Source organism: Gobio gobio (assembly GCF_949357685.1).
Source record: "Gobio gobio genome assembly, chromosome: 25".
In the NCBI taxonomy this organism is placed as follows: Eukaryota; Metazoa; Chordata; class Actinopteri; order Cypriniformes; family Gobionidae; genus Gobio; species Gobio gobio.
This window is the reverse complement of record NC_137121.1, coordinates 16,939,748-16,960,951: the sequence shown is the minus strand read 5'-3', so window position 1 is coordinate 16,960,951 and position 21,204 is coordinate 16,939,748. Positions and strand designations below refer to the sequence as shown.

Sequence of the window (21,204 nt, the reverse complement as noted above, 5' to 3'; positions counted from 1 at the left end):
ATTCAACTCTTTGAGAGTTCAAGCATTGATACAAATCAGAGATGAACGTTTCATTGACAATATACAATACAGACACATTTTAACCATGATTCAGAAATCACAGATGCAACTCATTTAACTGTGCCAATGGAAGACTGTGAGTGTATTAATAGAACATATACACACACCTTCTTGTCCTCAGCTCCCATCTGGTTCATGAGCATGGTGACGTTATCCGTGTTCCACACCCACGAGTGGCTAGTGAAGTACTCCAGCACCATCATGGCCTTGTGCAACCGAGTGATCGTCTTCATCATCCTGCGTCGCCACGGAAACAATGCAGCGTACGAGCAGGAGAAAAGAATAGAACCATTAGCTTCAGATGAGCATTGAAGGGAGCTGGAAGTGTAGTTTGTGTCTTTTTTTTCCTCATTTAATTCCCAGAAGGGCATTCGGTTGAATAAATGCAGATGGAGACAGACTACAAAAGTAGTTTGAAGAAACCACAGCTTGTAAATGACTTGAAATGGCTTGTTTTTCGATAGTAGCAAAACATTTAATTCCATGCAATGTTTAGGTTAAAAATGTTAAATTTAGGTTATTAGAGAAGCCCATTTCTGCCTTCGGAGTAAAAAAAGAAAGAAAAATAAAGTTTGAAATATGATATATTCACATGGTTGGATATAAAGTCACAATTACGGTTGCAATTATAAAATATCAAGTTAGATTGTCAGATATAAATTCATAAGTATGAGGAAAAAGTATTTTTTTTTTACTAGGAGGAAAAAACAGGCTTCCAATGGTTAGCTTTCCCAAATAGAGATAAATTCAGTAAATAAGTTACAAAAATAAACAAAAAGCACAAAATCAAACTAAATAAAAACACAAACTTATGGAGCCCATAAAGGGACCTTTGCAAAAAAATTATTTAAAAAAAACCTTTTATGTGCTCACAAGAAATGTTTGCGTATACATTGGGTGCTCGTGTTATAATTTCCAGTTTAATCTCTTTCCTTGGTGCGTCACTGCCATCTTACTTTGAAGAAAATGAGAGCATGGATGTGCATGAATTAATAGAGATCTATTTTCTAAAAAATGTGGCTTTCATTAGGGCAGTAACTCTAATATCGTGGCCTTATGTCCTCTTTAACACATCCTCTGTGGCGGCAGAGAAACTGTGCCACGAAATGGGCTGCTGCCACAATACGGCTGTGTGCATTGTCCTATTTGCCAAAAAAAAAGTGCTCAAAATTTGGTTTTCATTAGGACAGTACCTCTAATATTATATTTTTTTTTTTAACTCTGTGGCGGCTGAGAAACAGTACATTTAGTAATAAAAAAAGATTGGTACAGTAAAAAGTGCAAATTTGGATACTGTAAAAAAGAAAGTCTGTATATTTTATTTTTGCAAATGTCCCTTTAGGAGCTCAGTAAAAAAAGAAAGAAAAGGAAATAAAACAAATATATATAAATAAATACTCCTCAATTAGTCAAAATAATACATAAAAGAATTTCTTCGACCCATTCATCCTGTAGTTTAGTTGATTCAGGTTAGATCCCACTGCAGGACTTTTGAACCACAAACCTTTGGCAAACACAACTGTGGATTCCCATTATGTTTTGGTTGAGCAAAGATCACACGGTTAAGGCCTTGAAGGATCTTGGAGGGCACCTGGGCGAATTTATGTACTTGAGATTTTTTTTTCTCTTTGTGTTCCATCTAGAAACTGTACCAGATGTAGACCAAATTTGATTAGGCTTTATCTGACAAAGCACTGTGTAAGTTAAATTTAAATGTCCAGAAAAGCCCAGTTTCCCATCAAGATCACTTGGATAGGGGATGACAACCACATGCATCGTATTAGAACAGCAACTTTTAAAAATCAAATTCCAAACATTCTCCAGATACCAAACACACCAACTCGCTGCAATTAAAAACATTTTTGCACGGATGGATCAAATATCCAGCTTCCATCTTTAGCCGCTTTTTCACCGCAGGAACTTTCTCCAGGAACTAGGGACTTTGGGGGGTGGTACTCTGTGTGTTTTGACCACAGGGTCTAAAATGAATTTGCGGGTACTCAAAAGTCCCTGCTCGCGAGGTAGTACTTTTTCAAAGTTCACAAAGTTTCAAAGACTCCACGCAGCATTTTATTTCAACCTCCATTTTTAAATGTCTATTGCGGTGCGTGCAGGAAGAAATGTTTGCTGTTCGAATCAACAATGGAGAAAAATACGACAGATGAACCGAAGACGAGGTTCAGGCTTTATTAAGCTTATGGATGAATTCCAGTGGGAACTGGAAAGTCGCATGCTGTCCTACGTCACTGGACTAATTTGCCTAATCTTCACGGTAATTTAGACTTCAACGGAAACGCAGACAGTAACAGGTCTAGGGGGAAAAAAGTTCCTGGGCCAAATTGTTCTGGGTTATTTCGGTGGAAACGCGGCTTTATTTATGTAAAATTAGAAGGAAAAATCCTTGTCATCTTATTTTAGTGGATTAAACTAGGGGCTTTCAAACCTTTTAACACCAAGATGAGAAGGACCACCACTTAAATAGATATAGGAAGCTGTATATTTTATGCCATAGTTTAATTCAACAGAATACACATTTTCCAAACTAGTCTTTCTTTGGAAAACAGAATTGAAATGGAATCGTAATATAATAATATAAAAAATTTAAACTAGACATATTTTACCTTTTTGTGAATAAAAAAAAAAAGTATGATAAAATATTAATCATTTAAAAAAATACATATTTCCATAAATTTTTAAATTTGATAAAATATTTAAATATATGTATATATTGTATATGGTTAAAGGTTACTTTGAAAACCCTTAAAGTAACACGTCAAATATTCTTGCAGGCGTCCTGAACCCCAGTTTGAAAGCCCCCATCTTAAACCAATTCCTAGAGCAGCGAGTTTGGTACCTGGCCCCATTGGTTACTTATGAGTGCTGTTCTCTGATCAGTTTGGCTTTTTTGACAGAAAACTCTAACGTAAACCGTCCGTATCTGATCTGAGCGGAGCACTCCAACTTGCTTGGTGAGTACAGGCTTGGTTGATCAAAACATCATTCCCAGCTTCCATTATGTTTTTCATGTGCTACAAGAGCAGTCCAAAAGACCTCTCTTGAAGACTTAATGGCATGACTCAGAAGAAGAGAACAAACATAATAAATAATATAAAAGATGGAATTATGGGATGGATCCATCTCCTTTTCCCAAAAAAAAAAAAACGTGCAGGACTCCATGCACTTTAAATGGTAGCCCGCCAACAGCGCTTGTCCGATGCCATGAAGTCGAGCAGACGGCCAGGCTGGGTGCTTCTTTCCCAGCCGGCCGGCCGGCCATGCCACACCACGCACCCAGCACCCAGTGGTGGAGGTGAGGGAGGGAAAGGAGGAGGACAAAGGGGTGGAGAAGCGGGTACTGAAGACCTTACCGGGGCTTCTGACCCGTCAACATGAGAAACCCGTCATACAGCAGGGCAGGAAGGGTGTGACTCACTGTGGTCCAGTACTGATTGGTAAAAGGGTTGGACCGCAGATTAACATTGGGGCGTCTGAAAGCCTGTTCTAAGGGGTTGGTCTTGAACGTCATGTTAATGCAGTACTCTGCGAAAAGGAATACAGGCATACAACATACGAGAGCATTTTAAACACAGAGCTACACACACACACACGGCTAAGCACACACGTGGACGGGAAGCGTGCAGAACCCAGTCTCCGAGTGGGTTATGCATCCTTGCCCAAGACACGGAGAACGACACGTGATGGCTAGACCGAGCGTGGAGGAGGGAGCGTGGGGGAGGAAGCGGAGACGAAGCGGTCGGATTTACCTGGGCTCTCTTCCTGACATCCTGAGGAAGAGATCATATAGGAATGCTGGCGCCTTGTGGCTTACAGCAATCCAGTACTGATTGATAAGGTGATTGGTTGTGAGATTTACATTTGGCCGCCTGAAGGCCTGCTCGAGGGGGTTCCTCTTGAAAGTAGATGTAACATGGTACTCTAAGAGACAAAAACGGGTTCAACAGTAAACGGCACATGAGCGCATGACTTGGTTCAGGGTTATAAAGCAACATTCTGACCTTTTCTGGCGGTTTCTTCCATTCTTAAGCATCACGGTTATTTAATTAGCATAGGATTAATATCATTTTTAAATTCAGATTTTCATAATCCATTCATATTTTATAATTCATCTTAGTAATTAGCCAGGGCTCAACAATGACATGATTGTTTCAGTCCAGTTAGCAGAACTTTAATTTATTTTAAATTAATCACAAAAAGTAAAAATGTATTCTATAAATAATACTAAAATAATATGAAACACTAACATAATATATATATATACATTTACCAAAGTATTAATTGTAACTGCTTTAGTTTAGTAAAGTATCTTATTTTATGAAATGTACAAATACAATCGGTCTGATACATTATAATATAATATTTTTTTTTCCTGTTTGTTTGGGCCGTGAAAATTTGGGCAGGGCAACCATAAATCTGAACTACTAGTCTGACTGAGCCAGCAGAAAAAAAATCTGCATTGTTGAGTCCTATGAATTTCTCCAACTGCAACACAATGCTGATTATAACTAAACATTTCTTTTGAATATTAACTAATGAACTAGGGATGAAATGTTTCCAGTATAAAATGTAAACAATATGCTTCAGTACACTCTTGTACCATGGTTCATTCAATGTCTATAATATCTATTTATATCTGTAAATAGATATAAATATTTTCACTCATCACAGCGATAGACTGAGTCAAACCTGTTTTAGGAGATCAGTAGAGACATGTTTGTTGTGATAATAACAGTAACAACGGCATTTCAACAAATGCTTGGTTAAAAGAGTTGTCACTCAACCTAAACATGGTACACAAATCAAAAGAGTTCTCACTGAAGCTAGTACAGGGCTCCAGACATTTAAAGGAACACGCCACTATTTTTGAAAATAGGCTCATTTTCCAACTCCCCTAGAGTTAAACAGTTGACTTTTACCGTTTTCGAATCCATTCAGCCAATCTCTGGGTCTGGCGGTAACACTTTTAGCATAGCTTAGCATAGATCATTGAATCTGATTAGACCGTTAGCATCTCGCTCAAAAAAATGACCAGCGTTTTGATATTTTTCCTATTTAAAACTCAGCTCTTCCGTAGTTGCATCGAGTACTAAGACAGACGGAACATTTAAAGTTTTAAAATTTCTTTGATTATCACACAGGAATTAGAGTATAGTTCCTAGCCATATCGGCTTAGAAAATCGCAACTTTTCATTTTCCGTCGGCCTTAGTACACAATAGAAGTTTTAAATAGAAAAAATATCGAAACTTTTTGGAGCGAGATGCTAACGTTCTAATCAGATTAAATTATCTATGCTAAGCTATGCTAAAAGTGTTACCGCCAGACCCGGAGATCGACTGAATGGATTCGAAAACGGTAAAACGCAACTGTTTAACTATAGAGGAGTTGGAAAATGAGCCTATTTTCAAAAAAAGTGGCTTGTTCCTTTAATAACATTTGAGAGCAGTAGCTCCGGTGCCACGAAGGTCAACAGATGGCGGTGCCAGCACCTGATATGGTAGCGCTAGGGGAAAATGAAAGTTAATTTAATCCTAAAATAAACATTGTTTTGCATTAGTATGTGCAGTTACTAATAATATTACATGTTTGTTTATTGGACATCTAACAGTAAAGCACTGAGCTTGAATTGATATGCAGATAAAATTAACTTTATTAACATCAGCAAATGGCTAATAAGTCAATAAGTGCTCCTCTGCCGCCTTCTACTGATTATAGTGGTAATTGCATGTCTTTTTTTAAATACAAGTGCTTGTTTGACACAAAGTGTTAGTTTTACTAATCATCACTTTAAAAAATAACATTAAAATTGAGTAATATTTAAGGCTTTGGAGTGCTGATATATATATATATATATATATATATATATATATATATATATATATATATAATATATAATATATAATATATATATATATATATATTATATATATGCCTTCTATAACTTCGTTCATGGCACTATGTTTCTCCTGGTTTCCACGGCAACGCTGTTTGATCTAATGTGGTTCATAACGGAATTCTGCGCTAAATTTGAATGCTTCCCACTAGATTTCGCAGCAATGTTACAAATTCTGGGGTGAATTCAAAAGCTTTCTCACTGGATCACGCAGCGCTGTGTAGCAACAGTGTCACATACTTGAGATCGGCCCACGAGTAAACCTGTTCTGAGCTCTAATATTGGTTCGAGCTGATAAACTGTCCATGTAGCGCAGCTCAAACGAGTAGTGCGGTTTCGTTTAATTTGCTGTTTCTCATATGTAACAGAAGTGGCAGCTCTTATAAGTTGGGCGACGTGCTGGCGGCACCAGTGCGACCTCTAACAAAACCGGCTGGAAAAAAGGTTGCAAAATGCAACCATTTGGTCGCAGTATGAAGCCCTGTAGTATTAAATATGCATTTCATTTTTGAAAATCTTTGGTGTGTGTAATGCTTTATCATCATACAATTAGTATTTACTAGTTTATATACATTCATACAAAAAGAAAAACATATACAGCACATTTTGATGCAGTATGCAGCTAAATGCTTGCGTAAAAAAGGTATTTTTGCAAATAAAAATATTAGATTGTATCAGTACCAGCAGTGTTAAAATATAATTTAACTGTCTCAAATGACATTTACAGAACTGTTACACCCTTCTATAATTAACTGATTAATATGGATCACATTTTATAAAGCATTTAGTAATATAATACAGTATAATCATAATAATAAAATTATAGGTAATATATAACATTATTAACCTATTTATTTGTTGTACATTTTTATGTGAAAGAAATTAATTAATGAAATGTGTATTACCAAACGCATAGTTTAATTGAACTTTATTAATGTAAATACTTAATGCGTTATTACTTGAGACAACTAAATTATATTTTAACACTGCTTATGGTGAAAATAAAAATGTTGATTAGGCCAGTGAAAAATTATAATTAACTGATTAAATTCATGTGTTTAGCAATATAATAAAATATATAATAATGGACCCAGATTTACTCTGTTGTCATGTCACTTTTTTCCCATAAAGTGATGAAATGATTGTATCATAAAACTGCATCACTACACCCATCATTAATCTACTTAATGGTTATCATATCTGATTCCTCCCCACCCTACTTCACTTTAGTGGAAACGATGACGTCTCAATTTCAAATTCATGTTAAATCTGTTCCCATAAAAGATAGGACAAAAGAATGAGCCAGCTAACGCCCGTAATATACATGTGCGCATGTTCAAACATGACATGGTTTTCAAGCTTGTTCAATTAACATGACAAGTTCTACGATTTGCAGTTGAGAGCAAAAATGGAATGGGAAAATTAAGCACTGAAGGCCAATGTGGACATTTGAGTCATGCAGCGATTTGTTTGCAAAAGTGATTCATACCAACTTCACCCCAGTGAAAAGGATTGATCCCACCCGTCGTGCAGTTGTACACCAACATACTTCTCGGCCTGCGATGGAGACAAACGACACTGTCAGAAAACTAGCTGCCTTTTTTCCATGACTTTATTTTCCGGTGATCTGTGCGTGAGGGATTTAGTGTGCCTGTTGGTGTTTGTGTGAATGTCTGACCTGGAGTGCCTCTGGGAACCTGAATACCAGGCAGCGGCCAAAGTGGTGTTTATGACCACATCGACTGGCACAAGGTCAGCGACAGCGCTATTTGAAGCCCTCATTGTTCGAAGAATCCCCTTCCCTGCCTGCACAACCAGAAAAGAAGCCGCTTTTAACATCAAGTGCCAAATAACAATCATACAAATGCAGATGCACTGCAATTTAAATCTGCAATTGGATACTCACAGCGATGAATATCCCACTAGGCCCATTGAAATTATCAATCCAGCCCTTTGACAGAGAAAAGAAAGAGTGGTGTTCAAAACCCAGGCAGTATTTCTTAATTAAGTGGGAGAATGGAAATGAGCATACTTACGGGAAATGGTTCCTTCCAGCTGGCTCCCACTATGGAGGGCCTGACGATGGCGATATTGAGGTTTCCACACTCCTGCTGGATGAGGTGCTCGGCCAAGGCTTTAGTGTACGTGTATGTGTTAGGCCGCTCACCTAACAGCTTTGGTGTTATTAAAGAGACAAGTTTGTCGTCCATCCACCTGTCAGCATCGTACAAAACCAGGAAGGTGGGGGAAAGCAAAAAAGTGTTGCATCTAGTTAATCCTGCTGGAAATAGCGTCTTTTTATTAGCAACATAATTTCTTTTGTCCATAAGATTGCAGGATCTCCAAAGAGAAGAAGAGTGTTTTGGAAAGACTTACTCAAGTGTGTCTATAAGCTTCTTGTAATCGACAGGTGGTGGATAGACCACCTCTTCAATGAGCTCTCGGTCACAGTGGGCGTAGGCTGTGGACACGTGGATAAACACCTCCAAATGCTTCATTCTGTGAGCCAAACTAATCATCTTCTGCGTGGCCAGCACATTTAACTGCATGGCATCTCTGCAGCAAAGGGGACAGAAAAAAAAAAAAAAAAAAACACTGAACGGCAGTGACATTGCAGAAGCGTGAAGATAAACCTGCTGCGATTTCTGTAAAACCACCTGACCAAATCTAATCTTGATCATTTGCAATAACTGTAGTTTCAGTCTTTCAACTTACTGGGTTATCCAAATAAGTCAGTTAAGCAAATATATACTGTGAATGGAAATTTTATGTCTCCCTTACTGGGTTAGCAGTGTTACTTGAGCACTCTAAAATGAAGTTAGGTAAAGAATGCAAGTGTTTGTGTCAAAAGTATAAACATGGCTTTAGCATGCATTTTGGATGTTTCACATTATTGTAATTGGCCAGTCCAGGTTGGATCTAATAAAATGCCACAGTGACAGAAGAATTTGGGTAGAAATACATTACTAATGCTATATATTCAAATAATATATTATTAAAAAACAATAATGAATAATTATTATAATTGCTACTATTATTAATAGTACTAATATTAATAATAATAATAATAATAATATGATTATACATTTATATTATTATTAATACAATAATTGTATTCTGGATTTTCCAGAATGTTATTATTATTAGCAATAATAATACCATTCATTATATATTATACAATTTTAGTTACTCATTTATTATGAATACTATTACTAATAATATATATTTACATTTTTACATTTATGTATTTGGCAGAAGCTTTTATCCAAAGCGACTAACATTGCATTCAAGGTACAAATTTTACATTTTGTCAGTTCTTGCTTTCCCTGGGAATCGAACCCATGACCTTGGCGTTGCTAGCGCCACGCTCTAGTGTTTGAGCTACAGGAAAGCTATATATATATATATATATATATGTATATTATATATAATATATATATTACAGTTTATCATTAATATTAAAATTATGATTCCTATTATTATTGATGTTGTTGTTAATACATGTATTATATAAAATTAATACATGTATTATTATAATTAGCATTACAATTATTATAATTATAATAAATAATACATGTATTTTACTTGTATTATTAGCATTAACAATAATTATAATAGCAATAGCAAAAGTAATAAAAAACAATATTTATTGTACTATTTTATAATATTTATTATTATTGTAGTTAACATAAATAATACATTTAATGCATCATTAATACTTATATTATTATTAGAATTAACAATAATTATAATAATAGCAATACTAATATAATAAACAATATACAATAAAGCTGCATTCACACTACAAGCGACACAATCAATCCATTTCAATGGAGTGGGCGATTTTCGGCGACACGAGCGACAGGGACCGCTGCCGACTGGATGAGGCGTCCAGTGATGCAACAAAGTTGAGATCTGTTCAACTTTATGCAAATAAAGAGCGACTTCTGGGAGCGACAACCAATAGGAGTTAAGTCAGTGGAGGGCATTTGTGATCTGTCGCTCTTCTGTGCCGAGGTATGATGGAGGAGAAGATAATTTTACCAGGCATAACTGTCCTATAATTTATGATATGTCTCCATAGAGCACTCACCGTTCCTCGTTCATCTTTAATATTAGGCATTTCAAGCACTGATTTCATTTATATTTAGACTTTTCCTTCCAAAATGTATATGTAGCACCAAGTAGTCAACCAGTAGTGGGAACGCCCACTGGTGACATGCAGCGAGAAAGTTGTTCTTAGTGTGAATTGCAATATTCTTGTAAATGAATGGCCAAACTGCATAAAAAGTTTTCCATTTTTAGTTGAAAATGGCCCATCAGTTCCTTCCTGTGCTGTAACCACCTAAATAATCAGAAGCATCTAAATTTGTAGCTGTAGGTTTGTTCTGTCCTGTGGGAGGAGATTACGGCTTACTTCAGAGGCTCGTTGAAGCGGATAGTGGCAGCGCAGTGAAACACTATGTTAACACAGCCTGCTAGGGTCTCCTTGTCTTCCGTGCTCAGATCCAGGTCTGGCTGTGTCAGGTCGCTGTTGACTGCCACGATCTTCTCTGCGAAATCAGGCTGCTCCTCCCGCAGTCTGTCAAAAAGCTGAAACATTTAAAGGCTCAAGATCACTTTCACCGTAATCACATATCACAGTCTAGCCAAGCACTACAGTGAAGGCATATGAATTTCTGTCACGCACAGCCCGTGAAACAATGCTATCAACATTACCTAGATATGGCCAGATATACTGTGTAAAGAGCAAATAATAACTGTGTACAGAGCAAATAGAGTAAAAGATAAAGACTTATCAGAGCAATCTAGAGTGTTCAAAGCATCCCGCGAGTCCCTGCAAATCTACATGCTCTGCTGTAACACACATAGTGCATCTGTGGCGTAGTCATTAATCCATACTTTTAAACATTAAGAAGTAAGCAAAGACATATGATTTAGTTTAGGCATTGATTTCAACTGCATTAAGAGAATCCAGAAGATGAAAACTCCTTAAAAAGATATTTTTTGGACTCCTTATGCTGCTGGGAAAATGATCCTTGTCACTTTTAAGGAATATTTCTAAATATTCAAATATTTAGCCAAAATAATTTCCAGAATAGAACACTCAGAGTAAACACACACACACACGTCACTGTTAATAGCGTGACTAATTTCACGATCCCCTCTTGTCTTACAAAAATTTCAACACTGACAGATAATCATGCTATCATGTCTTTTTTTTTTTTTACTTACAAATATGAGGTATATGGATTACTGAACATCAATGTCATTTAACATTTTTTTTACCATGCATTACAATAATTTACTGATGTAAAAAATAGAGCACGACAATCCAGTTTGTCAGCACAACAAATAATTAGTGCTGTTATTGTTACCTAAAACTAAAATTATTCAAATAAAGCTGAAATTTAAAAATGCAAATATTAGCTAAAAAAAAAAAACGAAGTATAAGTACTACTAAAATTAATAAAAATGAAGCTGAAATCAAATAAAATTAAGAGCTAAATATAATAAAAACTAATAAAATTATAAGAATGACCAAAAAATATAATAATAATAATAATAATAAAAATATAATAATATAAACAAAATATAAAATAAAGGTTAATTAAAAATATTAATAATACTAGAATAATATATAAATAATTCTAAAATAAGATATTAATAATACTAAAATAACTTAGCAAATAATTGTTTGTCTAGAATCTTCTCGTTCTAATAGTCTCTGATGTAAACCTCAGTTTAGAGTTATGTTTGATTCATTATTTATGAACAATTTGCTTGCATCATTGCTTAAATATTTTAAGTAAAAATAATAGTAGAATTGTAATAGATTGAACTATTTTTACCCTTTTTTTAATTCTTGAATTAAACATTTTGATTCCAAAAGGCCAAAATGACTGCCTACAGACTTTTTTTTATATATATATTTTGCCTTGCTTTATGCCAAGTGTAAAAATCAAATTTGAATTCAAATTAAAATAAATACAACAATCTTTCAGGCCTGCACTTACTCACCTTGGAGTTGGTCATGTCAGCGATACGGGCACGGGGTGCCTGTCCTGCTTTGGGCCGGACAAGCACATAGGCAGCTTTGACAGCGGGACAGGAGCGTAGCAGCTTCTCCAGAAGTACTTTCCCCATAAAGCCTGTGGCCCCAGTGATGAGAACATTTTTCCCCTCGTAGTACTCTGGAATGGTGACCATTCTGAGTGCACCTTCCCTCCTCTGTTACACCCCTGAAAAAGACCAAGAGAAACATTGCCACATGGTATCACACACTGCAAATATGCACACATTTCACAAGGGACCTCACCCAAATAGGGAACTGTAAAGAAGCTCAAAGCCATTGCTTCAGAAATCGTGATGTTTCGTCAGTCTGCGGTAAATATTTCATGGAGGTCACTTCCTTCCTTTCCTGACAAGATCTCAGTCCACAATTACTGCATGTCACTCAAGTCTTAACCGCTTGAGACTATTTCAAATATCTGTAATGCCCACTTAGGAGGCGGTGTTGTATTACCATTCCGGACCACAGCAGGGTCAATACAAGTGCTCCTAAATGACCTTTAGGTGCATCGAACGGAAATTTGTTTAACATATCATTAATTGATTGGACAAACGTAATGGCGTAGTAAAATCGCAACAAAATACACAGGTTTATTATTCTTATCTCTTGTCCACTGATAAGCCAATACAGCTCATCCACAGCAGATACTTAGTTAATATGTAATCAAATAACAGTAAAGATTTTTTCTACCTGCCCAGCAATTCACATTCACTACTGTTCAGAAGTTTCTGGTCAGTAGGATTTCAAGACAGTAATGTTTTTATTCAGCAAGGATGCATTAAATTGGATAAAAGGACAGTAAACACATTTATAACGTTTCAAAATGTTTCTATTTCAAATAAATGCTGTTCTTTTGAACTTTCTATTCATCAAAGAATCTTTAAAAAAAGGTTATGATTTTCTCAAAAATATTTAACACAACCGTTTTCAATGTTGATAATAATAATAAATGTTTCTTGAGCAGCAAATTAGCATATAGAATGATTTCTATAATAGTCTAATGCTATTTCATGCATTCTGACTTACACTTACACTTGACTTACACAGTTAAAGAGTTGGATTCTCATGCTAAACATGGCCAAAATGTAAAAAAAAAAGAATTTTGTTGGACATCTGACAGAGTATTTCTGTGCCAAATATACTCCCTTCAGGATTCAAACATGCTTCTGAAAGTTTTTTTTTCAGAGTATGGCCTAGTATGACGTCATAAAGGGCGAAATTCCTTGTATGGGCACTTCTCCCAAATGAGTAGGGCTGGACGATGAATCAAAAAACTAATCGAAACTGAAATTTAGAACCTCTAACCGACATAATTTTCCCATGTCGGTTATTCCGGTTTTAGTCACGTGACTCCGCCCCGTCAGTCACATCAAGTGCAGTTTGCAGGCACATGGAAATACGCAGGAGCAGTTATCTTTGTTTATAGATGCTCAGAATTACTATGGTAATTGCATGTTTTACACAGTTTATACAGGCAAGTTAATCGCCGTTCTTATATGCGTTGATACACACACAGAGCGCAAGACGCGAAGCCAGATCACTTTCACTTGCGTTCTCATGAAGTTTGTCAATTGAGTGAGTTTTAAGGCTTGCCAGTTTGAACATTAAAGCGATTGTGCGCTATTCAAGAACAACGTTATGGAAAACTTCTCCGTTCAAGAGTCATGAGCTTTTTTTTCTGTGACACAGAGAGCCGAGCCGTGTCTCTGACAACGCGCGCGACCTGAAGCAAGCCAGATCACGTTCACTTGCGTCCTCACAAAGCTCTGTCATTTGTATGTGTTTATGGCCTGCCAGCTTGAACATTGAAGCGATTTTAGTCCATAAGATGTGTATTATGTTGAACTACTGCCTGATATATTGTGACACACGAACACTCACAGACAGTAGCTCGCACATCACGTGAAGATCGCTCGCAGAGAGGTCAAACCGTTAGCCCTACGGATGAGCATCAAACAGAGCGAGAGAGCGCCCATCAACGAGCTTTGTTCGGTTACGGTAGCTGTCAGCAGCGCTGTCAAGAATACCTTGTACCCGGTCACGAGTCAAAACAGCAGGCGGTGAGTGAAACTCTATCAAATGTCTGCGTTTTGTTGGCAATCGGCGCGCCGCGTAAGTGCATTTAATGTAAACAACACAAACGTATAGTGAATCAAATGTTGTCCAGTGATAATGCCATGATGTATTGTGTATGTGTGCGCTTGTGACTTTAGCTCCGCCCACTGCACGCCTCCACGAGTTCGGCTGCTTTCGGAAAAGAATCAGTAGAGCGTATCAGTCTTTTATAAATATGATAAAACTAAAGACTCTTCAGAGATATGAAGGATACAATACTACTCTATAGTAGGGCTGTAACGATTTGACCAAAAATAAAAACCTCGATTAATTGAACATTTGACCTCGATTACGATTAATGAACGATTATTTTGCTTTGCTTTTTTTTTGCCCTCATAAGGTTGAGTAAGTTAACTGATAAGGTTTGTACTGTAAATATTTTCTACTATTAAAAGGTGGAATTTTTTTTTCTAATGAAAAAGTGCATTTCTTTGTGATTTTAAAATACTTGAAGGAACGGTTCACTTTCATGGGACAGATTTCTGTTTGTTGTACATCAGATACAGATACATTAGCACATAGGCCTACATTACATTTATCTGAATGCATCAATGAGAGAGTGATTGTGTGTGAATTACTCATACCGTCTCTATTCATTATTAAGCTGTGGTTTGTACTTACTGCAAAGGTATTAAAATGTATGCCTATAACGGTTGAGTTTCTGAACTACTTTAGTGACTTTACTTTAGTCACAGGACGGCGTTGACACTGCGTTTCTGTGCTCGATCTTCACGGGATGTGCAAGCTTCTGTCTGAGTGTTCTTTTGTCACAATATATCAGGCATTAGTTCAACATAATACACATCTGATGGTCGAAACTCGCTTTAATGTTCAAACAGGCAGGGCTTAAACCACATACAAATGACAAGCTTTGTGAGGAAGGAGGTGAAAGATCTGCCTTCAGGGCGCGCGCACGCGCGTTATCAGAGACGCGAGTCACGCGACACAGCTCTGTGTAACAGAAAGAAGCTGAGCACTGAACGGAGAAGTTTTCCGTATTGTTGTTTTTGAATAGTGCACAATCGCTTTAAATGTTGAAACTGGCAAGCCTTTAAACGCATAGGCTACTTGACAAACTTTATGAGCACGAAAGTGAAAGCGATCTGGCTTTGGGGCTTGCGCGCGCCGTGTGTGTGTGTGTGTGTGTGTGTCAGCGCGTAGGCTATAAGAACAGCAATTAACTGACCTGTATAAACTGTATAAAACATGCAGTTACTATAGTGATTCTGGGCATCCATCTATAAACACAGATAACTGCTCCTGCATCTCTGTGTGTGCCTTCAAACTGCACTTGATGTGACTGACGGGGCGGAGTCACGTGAAAACCGAAATAACCGACATGGGAAAAATACGTCGGTTAGAGGTTCTGAATGTCGGTTTCTGTTATTTTTCGATTAATCGTACAGCCCTACTCTATAGGTCCTCAAGATTAACATGAGATTGGCAGAAACTGTGTGTTATGTACCCTTTAAGGCTCACATTAACATAACACACACCCAATATATGCGGTTTCAATCTCAGCCTGTCACTTTCTTCCTAATGCGTCCAGCCACATCACACGATCCTTTCCGTAAACTTATCAGGCCGCTCAGTATAACAAGTTCCCGCTGGCTTGTGGGAACGCTGGCCATGTGCTGTTTTGTTTGCTGCATAACGCTGGTGCCAAGTTCCACAGCTGCATGCACCCCAGAGTCTGACATTGTATGGCAGCAAATCCTGGGTTCTTTCCAGACTTGCAGGGTGTAATCTGCATCAAAAAAGTCTCTTAAAATCATTTAGTGAAGTGTATGGGTTATTTTGATGCACTTGCCTTAAGGGCAAGCAGCCAATCTAAAGCTAAATTAATGGCGGTTTAATTGTAGGGGTCAGGTGGATTATTCCAGAAGGCGAGACAAGATGTTGTGCAGTGTGATTTCTCTCCAAGAGCCACTCAGCACTTCTGTGACTAAGGACCGAAAGCTGCCTCTGCACTGACACTGGCATTAAACAGCGTCCAACTGTCAGGGAGCAAGGCTAAAAAGAAAGTTCAGGGACACTGGGGAAAAGAAATCGGTCCCTATAGAGAGGCTGGCATTTTCTAACCCTGAAAGCTGATCACTCGCTGTAGTCGCTGTTGTTACTGGTGTTACATTGTGTTCGGCCGCACACCAATTACATTCCTTGCCCACCAAGGCACTATCCCCACTGTCATTGTGTTATAGAAATAAAAGCAATTTAATTCAGCTGGACAATTGACACTACAATTAGTAAGATTTCACTCATCACATGACGAGAGTATGGAGAAATGACTGACAGGATGATAAAGGAGGATTCGGTGCGCAACAGATCCTGAGCGCCAATGACAGATATCTTATCTTGTAAAATGTGCAATCAGTACTGCCATACAGAAAACACAGAATATGCATGATGGTGAATTGCATGAAAGGTGAGTGCACATTCAAAAGCATCTACAATAACCTGCATATTGATTGTGGCTCCCTGATGCCTGCAAATTATAGGCCAGTTACGCGTGATCACGAATTTAAAAGTGAAAACCAAGTATTGCACACCCAAGAAAGAAAGCAAATCTCATCAGACTTTTTCCTACATTCTATATGGGAACATCTGACATGATCAATTCCCCTTTCAAGTACACCAGATGCAAATTGATCCTAGATCCCACATCCTCATTTGAATTATTTATGCGTCACATGGGCAGCTGCCGTGCACGCGGGCACCTGAGGAATTGAACTACTGTAACAAGTAAGATGTATGTAAACAAATCCCATCAACATAATGACTGCGGTCAGGGGTACTTTAGCATAAAAGCTTTCCATTAAGAGCCTAAATATAAGTACTCAAGGCTAATGGGATAGAATATCTTGTGCATTGTAAAACATTACACCAATAGACCTGAATCAAAGATACAGTGACAGTAAATAAATTGGGTTTGTCACAAGACCACACTGCCTTTCCATCTTGTGATCCTTATTAAAACGACAACAGTGGGGATGTTCATCCACATGAAATGGCATACGTTACTGAAATATGCAAATAACTAAAAATCAGGGATACAGACAGAAGTTGTTCAAATAGTTTCTGTCATCTGAATCATTACAAATCTTTTAAGTGAACACATGACTCATTTACTTCCAAGAACTCATGTTTTCCTCTTATTCTCTCTGTTTTGAAGCGCATGACTGCTTTCGCTCTCTTTAAAGACTATCACAAGAAAATAACATGTATGGGAATGAGCTGGACTTGCTGAATGAATACACCTTTACTGAATAAGTCAGTGTTTTCAGTCGGACTCAGAGTGACTAGCCTATGTATAAACAAAGCAGGATTATATTTCACATTTTCTTGTCAGTCTGAACCAATTTCAAGTGACAAATCTCATACGTGAAAAAGAATCTGATGACCAAACAATGAGAAATGGGTAAGCTATAATTAAAGCCACAATATGTAATTTTTCAAACAAAGGCGTAGCTTGATGACGCCTGGATTTCACAGAGCTTTTATTATGCCGCAGACAGTCATGCATACGCAGCACTGTTTTATCATATAAACATTATTTGAATGTGTTGAAAGGTGTTATAATGCTACTCTGTGCGTTTGCTCGGCGGCGACTATAAGACACTTGTTGCACACTGCAGTAAGCTAGATGTATATTAGGCATGGTAAAACTTGCGGTAAATCAAGAAAACAAGATTTAAACAATAAGACTAACTGTGTTGAGCTATATACCAATGATTCATTTTCTGTCGATTAATGTATCCAAACAGTTGCTCACCTGTCTAATAAAACATAATATATTAAAGCGTCTTTGGTGTTTCCATGGTTTCTACAACAACAACAAAAAACCCGGTAATCGAGGGTAACGCGGTCATTGATGTCATTGATAGGCGACGCACGGACATGGTCTTTGTCCTAGTTAAAATTGCTTATTTCTCTGGATTTAAACATTCTTGGAAACATTTGAGATAATGCAAGTACACAAGTCAACAAAATATATAACATTGTTCTAGTGGTTTTGGGATATTTTTTGTGCCAGTATATCATGAGAGTCAATCTCCATCACAACAAAAACAGGCCGAAGAATTGTGTAAACTAGAGTTGATAAAATGCAGGAAAAAGATGCTTTAATACTCTTTTTTTGGTGTCTCTTAGACATTTTGCAGAAAAGCTAATTATAAAAAAAGGATTTGTTTTGTACATGAACGAATGTTATGTTTTAATAAACGAGTTGAGTAAACGACTCAACGACTCGCTCATAACACAAAAAGGCAGGCTTTTGTCCCCACCTACAGGCATTACGCCGTAACGTGAATGAACGAATCAGCTAAACAAATCTTTTGGAGAGCAGAATCAAAAGATTCGAATCACTGTGATGAATCACAATCATCCCCACTACTGAGCATTAAGCGCGAGCCAAAATGACACATGCGTCACATTTCATAAGAAGCTCACGCGCCCCCTAAAATTTAACATTTTTACCTCACACATTGTGGTGTTTCTTTACTTATGCTTAAAGTGTTTAGAAAGCATATAGGGGAATCCTAATGTATATAAAGTCTTTGTGAATATTACTACATAGGCCTAATGGCAAATAATTAATAGGGGAATTCTATATACATATTTAATAAGTGTGCAATATTAAAAAAGAATACAGACTGCAATAAAAGTCTAATAAGTTTCAACAGACATCCACATTTTGTATACACCCACGAACTCTTTATGTGGAGAGGAAAAAACTCTTTATGGTCACCATTTGAAAGGGAAACAAAATGTTACTTCTTGATTAAATGTGTGCATGTAAACAAAATACAGCTTAAGCATTACTTTCCAGATGTGCGTCTTTCAGGGAGGATTTCCTACACACCCGGCGCTAAAAAACCCCGCATGCGAAAGTGTGCTAACGGCTAGCATTCACTCTGTAAAAACGTGCAAACTCAATTTTGCGCTCAGGAAAAACGAGGCAACAAAAGATTTAACCGTGAAGCACGCGAGCGCTTACCTGTGATGTTAAATATATTTCCCCCGCACTATTTTTGCGCGTTGATCCGAGGGCTCTGGTGCTCTATCCAGCAGTGATGGGGAAACGCAGTAGTGATGTAGCTTAGCTTCGCTGGAGAGGAACTGTGATGGGTTGCCAGATGATTGCGTTTCAGAAGAGGAACGACGTCACGGCCCACCGCGCGCGAGGAATAACCTTCGTGATGATCCTATGTGCAAAAATTATTTTATCATTTTTTTATATTCGCTGGTGAGACAGGTTCTGACTGGGAAGAGATCACACAGTGTAGATGTCTCCCTCAGAGTAGGATATTTTCCATAATCCCTCAAGGGAGCATGTTTTTCTAATGTTACTATAAATCCTATAGCATTACGCATATAGACGCATGACAATCCTTAAACATGGCCACCGCTGTGAATAGATAGGCTAAGGCGTCAAAGGTTGTAGCTCGACAACCTGAATGACAGTTTTTACAAGCTATAGCATATTTCCACAATGCTACCTCAAGTGTAAGCCTATAGCCTATAGTCTGCAATATTTGCAAACACACGTCAAAAAACAGCACTTCCCGAAAATGAGCAAAACGTTTCTGATTTCTCTATTACATTTCAAATTTGCTTGTCAGTCTGAACCATTTTCAAGTGACTCAAGAAAAAAATGAGTCAGCATCCAGTGTAACTTTATAAGCTTTTTAGTAACTTACATAGAATACTGTGAGCAAATCAAGTTTCTAGCAAATACTGAGATAGGTTTGCGAATTCTTAACAGGAAATCTATGACAGGAATCTCCATCAACCAAGGAATTTCAGGTTTTTCTGGCTTCTCATAACTGCCGTATGTGGTTTACTCTGGTTGCCAGGTAGCATGGCTCAAATGTTCCACTTGGTTATCACTGAACAAAAGAGCATTACTTCCAAAACTGTTATGCTTACATAAATTTGCATGTAGCGATTAGCTGTTGGGTTTGAATACCATATGAATTCTCCCTCAGCTTGATCTTTGTTGATTTGTGGCCATGTTTGTATAGACTGAACTTGACAAGTCAATTTATTTAAGGTTATTTTTGCAAGAAGAATTACCTACTTAACTGCCTTAAGCTTTTGTTCTCTGCAGACAAAAGCACAAATATGTTGACAATTTTAAGACATGACACTCACCCTTGTTTGGTTTGGTGTCGTCGGTGCCAGTGGTGAGCTTCCTACCCCCACTTGCAACAATTGTCTTTTGTGTCAAGAAAAGCTTCCCTACTGTTTACTAGACCTCTGGTTTGTGTAAATGTGTCTGACACATGCAAGACAAAGTGAATTGGCATTACTGTCTTTTCAACTGCATCTATGAATTCACAGTCATTTCATGTGAGAGTGTCTGAAATGTAATGGCAGTTCTCAAAATGACTGAAAATAATAACAAAAAGTTCCTGTAGGTCAACTGGTGGCATGGTAAGTGCAATGATAATCGTCAGACATACACACATAACAGAATACAACAAATAATGTCCATTTCCCTTCATAAATGTCTGAAATATCCTCTTCATTAAATTAAAGAATCTATATGAGAGAAATAATCTACTTTAAGTGGCCTAGTAACCTAATTCTGTTTGGTTCATAATTGTATATTTTTTACATACTGTGTGAGTACACCATTTTAAGCGTAGAATCTAACTGTGCCAAAACCCAACAACTTCCAATAAACCTTTAGATTAAAAGGTCATTCTGGTCCTTAAGGGGAAACATTGTCAGGAGCTTTTCTCTTTCAGCTGAATCACAAGTAGCTGTAAAACCTTTTTCTGCGGATGCTCCTTGTACCCTTCAGGATACAGTAGATTAATGAGACACACAGATGCACAAAATAGGCCTATTTAAGTTGGATTTAGATCCTTAGTATCAGTAGACTGTTAAAATATACCCTTGGATATGTTGGTGTAAAATATAAAGTTAAGTTGGATAACGTTAGATAGAGCTACTCACCACACAATCTTCTGTTCAACGTGCCTATTTCCTGTGTGAAGTTAATGAGTAACCACAGTGCCCTATTTGTCATAAAGACCACCC

General features: G+C 37.3%; 1 protein-coding gene across 3 annotated transcripts in view; it reads right to left on the bottom strand.

Moving 5' to 3' along the window:
* Positions 1-21,204, bottom strand: part of far1 (fatty acyl CoA reductase 1) — a 38,619-nt gene that overhangs the window by 4,385 nt on the left and 13,030 nt on the right. Inside the window, exons 1-11 of one of the 3 annotated variants that reach the window (XM_079810074.1) lie at positions 21,121-21,157; positions 19,154-19,361; positions 11,991-12,211; positions 10,387-10,562; positions 8,346-8,525; positions 8,006-8,183; positions 7,876-7,920; positions 7,648-7,775; positions 7,459-7,526; positions 3,825-3,996; positions 168-297 (exon numbers count right to left, since the gene is read on the bottom strand). In XM_079810074.1, coding sequence (XP_079666200.1) covers positions 168-297; positions 3,825-3,996; positions 7,459-7,526; positions 7,648-7,775; positions 7,876-7,920; positions 8,006-8,183; positions 8,346-8,525; positions 10,387-10,562; positions 11,991-12,179 — 1,266 coding nt within the window. In that variant the 5' untranslated portion in view covers positions 12,180-12,211; positions 19,154-19,361; positions 21,121-21,157. Of the gene's footprint in view, positions 1-167; positions 298-3,824; positions 3,997-7,458; positions 7,527-7,647; positions 7,776-7,875; positions 7,921-8,005; positions 8,184-8,345; positions 8,526-10,386; positions 10,563-11,990; positions 12,212-19,153; positions 19,362-21,120; positions 21,158-21,204 lie in introns of those variants that run through there. The other 2 variants (XM_079810075.1, XM_079810076.1) reach the window with 2 other exon arrangements.